The sequence below is a fragment of the Schistocerca nitens genome, chromosome 4 (genome assembly GCF_023898315.1).
Source record: "Schistocerca nitens isolate TAMUIC-IGC-003100 chromosome 4, iqSchNite1.1, whole genome shotgun sequence".
NCBI classification, from domain to species: Eukaryota; Metazoa; Arthropoda; class Insecta; order Orthoptera; family Acrididae; genus Schistocerca; species Schistocerca nitens.
In genome coordinates, this window is record NC_064617.1 from 147280615 (window position 1) to 147287302 (window position 6688).

Consider the following 6688-nt stretch of genomic DNA (forward strand, 5'->3'; position numbering starts at 1 on the left):
GGCATATCAAGCCCGTTATTTTGGCCAGAGGTGGTTGTTCTGGGTACTGATTTCTCAGGATCTATGCACCGAAATTGCATGAGGATGTAATCACATGTCAGTTCTAGTACAATATATTTTTCCAATGAATACCCGTTCATCATCTGCATTTCTTCTTGGTGTAGCAATTTTGATGGCCAGTAGTGTATATTATTCTTCACCCTACAGTGGAGGGACTGTTCATAAATAGACTATGAGCAACAAGGCCATTTGAGATTCACTCGAAACAGAAGCTAGTAACTTCGTGTATAACTGTTTTATTGTTCTTAACTGAAGTTGGAGTCATCAGTAGCTCTAGTTGGTCAGGGGGTATATTATTGAAACTTCCTTAATGATTAAAACTGAAAGCCCGACTGAGAATCAAAACTGCTATCCATGTAGCTGTGTGAAGTGGACTCCTGATCAGTTAAGCTTATCCTGACACCTCTCCACCCTATGATGCAAAGCAAGAAATCTGCAGGCTACATTATTGCAGAACTGTCTGAGTCTCTTGATTCAGATCCCACTCGGCTCTGTACCAATAGTCTCCTATCAGTCCTGTTGATAACACTAAATATGGTGAGTCCGCCTTTGTCTTACAAACACAAGTGGCTATCTTTACCACTTCAGATAACTAATGGAAATCAGAGATAATCTCTTCTGATTCAAAGCAAGTCACATAATTAGTTGTGGCACTAGCCACAACGTGTTTTTAAAAATTCAGGGAAATAAAGCTACAGATGAAGCACCTAAGGATGTCTTCATGGAAAATACTGTGACACAAGGTGCCATCAGCCTTCATGCAGTCATTTTTGTTTTGAGACTCAGCATCAGGGGGAGAAAGGGTGGCTCACAGTAAGAAACTACGTGTGGTCTATGGAGGTAATGATCGAGCTGCAACAATCATTGTCCTGGTCACTGAGTCAAGTGAAGTAAAGTTAATGTACCTCAGGGTAGGACATTACTCTCCATCCTCCAGTGGAAACGCCACCAGTGTGTGTGTGTGTGCTGCCTACGATTTGCACTTCTGTCACATTTTAACTGTATGTGCTTTGTATTGTTACAAGGGCAAATGATTGTTCACCAGCTGACCTATCTGCCTTTTCTTTTTCCTAGTAATAATATGAATGTGGCTTCTGCTTTAAGGTTCTGTGTTAAGTCTGTCCATATGCATAAATTGTCAGGGAGAAAAATATAATATATTTTGAGTGTAACTGACTCATCATCCCCTCCTCTCCCCACCCACCTCTCCAACCCAAACATTTATACTAAATCTTTTTATTATTCTTGTGATACAGTTGTGGCTTATGTGCTTTCAAACTTTTCTTTTTGTGAAGCTCATATAATTGCAAAAAAAGGGATTATATTATATTACATTCTTTATACTCACACATAGAGTGCCTTATGGCAAGTTGTCACACCTGTGACTGATAACTTACTTAATGATAGCACCTATTATGATTATAAAATTGGCAGTTAATTCATCTGCACAACAGAGAACTTAATTGTTCTTACTGAAAAATCCATAACTTAAGATTTCTCATTGCCTTGTTCATATATTCTGGTCATATATGTATATGTTTGGCGCTCCCCTCATTTGCAGTTATCCCATGTACCTTGAAGACAAATTATCTAACTACAAGAAAATTAATCTTCTAAGTAATTCCTTTGAAAGGAAATTAGATGTTGCTCTTTCTTTTTTTAATGAAAAAAAAGTATCACGTGAGAAATAAATTTGGGCTTCCATCATAATTTCCATTTTCTGACAAGAATTTTTATTTTTGTGTCCAAGTTAAAATTGTTCACTTGATTTAACTTCCGTGATTGCAAACTCTTAGGTGTCTTTATTTTATATTAATTTCACTAAATAAGGGACATATGTTGGAAAATAAACTATATTACATACTTGCAGAATGTTTGAAAGTTTTCCTATTGTCTGCACAAGGAAATAGTATTACCGGCAAATCCATTTCTCCAGAATGAGATGCTTCAAAAATATTTGTAGTCGTTCAACTATGGAATCCCTTGCTGTTTGTCTGTGGGTTGGGTTAAATACAAATATGTTTCAGAAAATCATCTGAAAATGTCTTCCCAGTTACTACAGTACAGTAGTAAGTGTGAAATAGAGGGTTATTTTAATCCAGCCAGTGCAGCAAAATTCAGACTATTTTATTTAACTTTGATCACTGCCACACATTTAGTAATGTTAACACTATGCCGTCGCACGTGGTGTTGCGCGCGAAATAGTAGTCAACGGCCAGCGATACCACAGTAGTGTCATGCGCAAAATGGTGGTCAGCAGCCAGTGACACCACAGTGGTATCATGAGCATAGTATCATGCAGTGGCCAGCGTCAGCACTTTAGTATCTTTCTCATTCTGTTGGTGTTTTGTTTAGGTAACAATAAGTTACACATGTCAACAAGTTTTCTGTTTTTATAAGTACATGTGCCCTTTCATAATGGCAGCTGAAAGAGACAGTATGATTATTTACGATGAATGTGCGGACGTCTTGTCTGACGTTCCAGGCGACTTGGCCGGTTAGGAAGAAGACATTAGATATCAAAAAAATAAAAGTGAATCAGAACCGTTGGAAGATAGTGAAATAAGTTCAAGAAGAATTCAGCGAATGCTAAGGTTGCCAACTGATTTGGATGAAACGGACAAAGAAGACAGTGCACAGTGGTCAGAGTTTGATTTATCGATGACCAATAATACATTTGAAGGATCTCCGGGTCCAAACATATTCCCAAAGATACACAGAGCGTTGAGGCTATTGTAGAATTATATATTTGGAATGATCTATTTGAATATATTAGCAACAAAACCATTAAGTACTACAGTTGAAATTGCAATAGAAGGAAACTGGATAAAAAAATGCCAAATAAGTCAACATTACGGGACCCGAACTTAGAAAATGGTTTGGGCTTGCTGTCCTTATGGGAATTTGTAAAAAAAGCAAGGATCGATGATTATTGGTCAACAGATCCGTTAGTAGACACACCGATATTTCGCAAAATGATTCAGACAAATATTATCATTTTTATATTTTTCTGACACAATAATAAATCAGATAATGCCAACCAGCTCTTCAAAGTGCAGTTCATAATTAATTATTTTTCCAAAAAGTTTAAAGAAACTTTTAATGTAAGTCAAAACACCTCAATTGGTGAAGGAACGCTACCATGGCATGGACGGTTAAATTTTAAAGTGTACAATCTGTCAAAAATTACGAAATATGGCATACTCATTTGAATGCTGTGTGATTCGATTACATGATACATTTCCTCATTCCAAGATATATTCCGGTGCTGGACAGCCTTTAGCAAAAATAGTGATGGAACTATTGACACCTTATTATGGAAAGTGGCATCACCTCTACATGGATAATTATTATAATGGTGTAGAACTTGTAGAGAAGTTACTTGGAAAGAAAATTCAAGTTTGTGGAATGATACGGCAAAACAGAGGATTTCCGGAAAAATTAAAGCACGCAAAAGCCAATGTGTTTGAAGCTTATCAACGGAAAGGTGAAGTACTCGCACAGGTATGGAGAACTCCGAAAACTAAAACGATATGAATGATCTCTACAATACATAATGCCACTTTGACACTCAAAGAAAACAAAGAAAAACTAATTACACATTAAAAAAAAAAAACACCTGAAGGTGATTAGACTACAGCAAATACATGAAAGGAGTGGATTGAGCAAACCAATATTTGAGTTATTACCCTATATACAGAAGCCAATAAAATGGTCAAAAAAGGTTTGTATGTACCTCTTTAATTGCACATTATTTAACGCATTCCGTACATGCCAATATTTCAATACAGAACACAAGGGTCTCAAATTTCACAATTTTTTATTGAAAGTGTCTGATAAGCGGATAAAAGACCATGTACCTGCTTCTGAGGAAAACTTGGAGATTGCCACTACATCGCTAACGTCTCATCATGATCTGGCTGACAGACTTTCTGGTCACATAAAGCAACACCAACTAATACTTATTTCCGAAACGAATAAACGAAAATGAAGAAACTGCCATGTATGTTCCAAAAACAAAAAAGAAAAACAACAAACATAATGTGAAAGTCTTGTGGAGTTGTGTTACATCTTGGAGACTATTTGCTGCATTCACAAGAAAGAGAAATACGAAGTACCAAAGACAATGCAAATAAACAAATTTATGGGGAAAAACAAATTTTGTGTTTATTTACATATGTATATCGGCAAAATTTCATGAAACTAGGGGAACAGGGTTGAGAAATTATGAGGATTGACGATGAGTTTAGTAAAACTTAACAACTTGTAATCCGAATTAGTGCTGCCGGCGCCAAGCGAATAAATTTGTACGAAACGTGTGGACAGCAAAGTGTTAATATTGAAACTTGTGAATGCCTTACATTTAAGATTTTGTAATCAGAATGTGAAGTGTGTCTTGAGTTATGACAAACAGTTTTTAATAGTGTCTTATTCTGACAGGATTGGAGAAATTGCTGGTCTCATGTGAAACAAATAAGGAATGCAGTGCAGAAGAAGCAGCTAACCTCAGAAACAAATATGAACTGTGAAATATTTAGCTTTTAGAATGAGATGTCAGAGAGAGAGAGAGAGAGAGAGAGAGAGAGAGAGTGGCATGTGAATAAATAGACTCTGAAGTTTGGTGTTTCAGAAACATGTAAATAAGTTTGTATGCTATGTGTTTCTTTGTATTTGTGAAGTAAATAACTTTGTTACATAATGTATTTTTCATCACAAGAATTTTCTCCACCATTTAGTTTAATGCTGACAGAAAATTGTGAAACTTTATGACTAAAATCTCAGCACTTTGTTTTTTTTTTTTTTAATTTATTGTGAGAAAGGGAAGCAATTTAAATTTTAATCAGAACACTTGGATTATTTGGTTGGTGCTCTGTAGCACAGCAAATGTGTTAACATTAATCTTACTGGATCCTTCCACATTGCATCACATGTCACAAAGTGGTCATGGAACTGAAAAGGGCTTTCAAGGTACATCCACTCTTGATGACAAAATTGATATTTATATGAGGTCTAATACACTTCCAGAAAGTAAAGAAAGTTGAGAAACTAGGATGCCCATCTGAATAGTTCAGAAAGATTTCCTGCTATTTAGCTGGTGCCTTGTATGGTGCAGTGCTAATGACATGTCAACCAAAGTTCACAGAAAATTAAAATAAAAAAAATTAAAAAAAAAAACACAGAAACACTGTATATATACTATTACTGCTAACAACATTGGATGAGTTTCAGAATATCTTTGACTCCATTTTCATTATAATGGACTGCATTACATTACTTGTTATATGATTTTAGGATGCCACACACAACATTTCATATGTTCACATTGATGCCATTTACCATTTATCCCCATAGCTTGTTCATTTTTGGTAATGTTTTTGACACCTGTTTCCAAAACCTGATGAATCATTCCTAATAACTGAAAAACCAGTCATTGAAATTGTGAATTCATGATTGTATCTGCAGTTAAGTATGAACATACTGAAGACTTACTTGATTAAGTATATCATTATAATGTTATTGCTTTAAATATTGGCAGTGATGGTACTTAAACTGAGTGTGTAAAAAATGCCAGCAGCTCTTTCCATAATTGTTGATATCTTACACTATTTGAAATAACTCTATGATGGAGTGCAATGAATGAAGGTTGTGATGAGGCCACCGGTGCTAGAAACTGTACTTCAAAATCTTCATGGATTATACAGGACTAGGTATCGATAAATTGGGCATATATGCTGTATTTTTAACCAATATTTTAAATGTTGCCTTGCAAATATTTTAAGTGATAATAGTTACAATTCTGAAAAAAGGCTTGTATAAACACTTATAATATTCAGTAGACCAGAAGTATGTCTGAAGCAGTATTCCATATTGTAGAATTGTGTTTTAAGATAACAGTATATGTTTTTTACAAAAATGTAGGTGAATAAATTCAGGGAAAAAGTTCATATGAAGTGGGGTGGGGGGGGGGGGGGGGGGGGGGGAGCCCACGCGCGCATCACATATACTTGCGTCTGTCTTTTATTGACAAAGGCCTTAACGGCCCAAAGCTATAATTGTGAGAGTCTTTTTGTTGTGCCTATCGGCAACTCAGCATCTTCACTATATGGTGAGTAGAAACTTTCCTTCTCATTTGCGAGAAAGAGAAATATGTTAACAGTGAATATGAGTTAGTGTTAGGAAGTCTCTTCTAAAGGTGTGTTTGTGTGGAGTGTAGCAGGAGGCTTATGCAGGATAGGCTCCATGAGGATATGCATCAAACCAGTCTTCACACTGAAGGCATCAACTTAATGATAGAATTGAAGTATTAGGTGTGGAACTTATAAATGTCTTATCAGGAAACTTAAAGTTTACTCCCCAGACACTATTTTGTGGACAGATAATAGTTCAGGATTATTACTATAATAATAATAATAATAATAATAATGATAATAATTAGTAGTAGTAGTGAAATGTGTTCATATGTGAAGGTATGTTTGGAGCAAATGATGGCATCTAGTCAGAAATTAAACCTATGACAATTTATATTCTCTCAAGACAAGATGCTTCACAAACATTCTCTTTCTGTATCGTTCTCACTTTTCTCAAGTTGTCACCCAACCATAAACCATTGCCCTTGCCAAAGCAGTGT

General features: G+C 35.7%; 1 protein-coding gene across 5 annotated transcripts in view; it reads left to right on the plus strand.

Moving 5' to 3' along the window:
• The window catches only part of LOC126251336 (RNA polymerase II-associated protein 3-like), a 117648-nt gene extending 111746 nt beyond the window's left edge, over positions 1–5902 (plus strand). For 2 of the 5 annotated variants that reach the window (XM_049951691.1, XM_049951688.1), the window contains exon 10: positions 4501–5900. In XM_049951691.1, the coding sequence (XP_049807648.1) occupies positions 4501–4589 (89 nt within the window). In that variant the 3' untranslated portion in view covers positions 4590–5900. Of the gene's footprint in view, positions 1–4500 lie in introns of all 5 variants that reach the window. The other 3 variants (XM_049951690.1, XM_049951692.1, XM_049951693.1) reach the window with 3 other exon arrangements.
• The last annotated feature ends 786 nt before the right edge of the window (positions 5903–6688 follow it).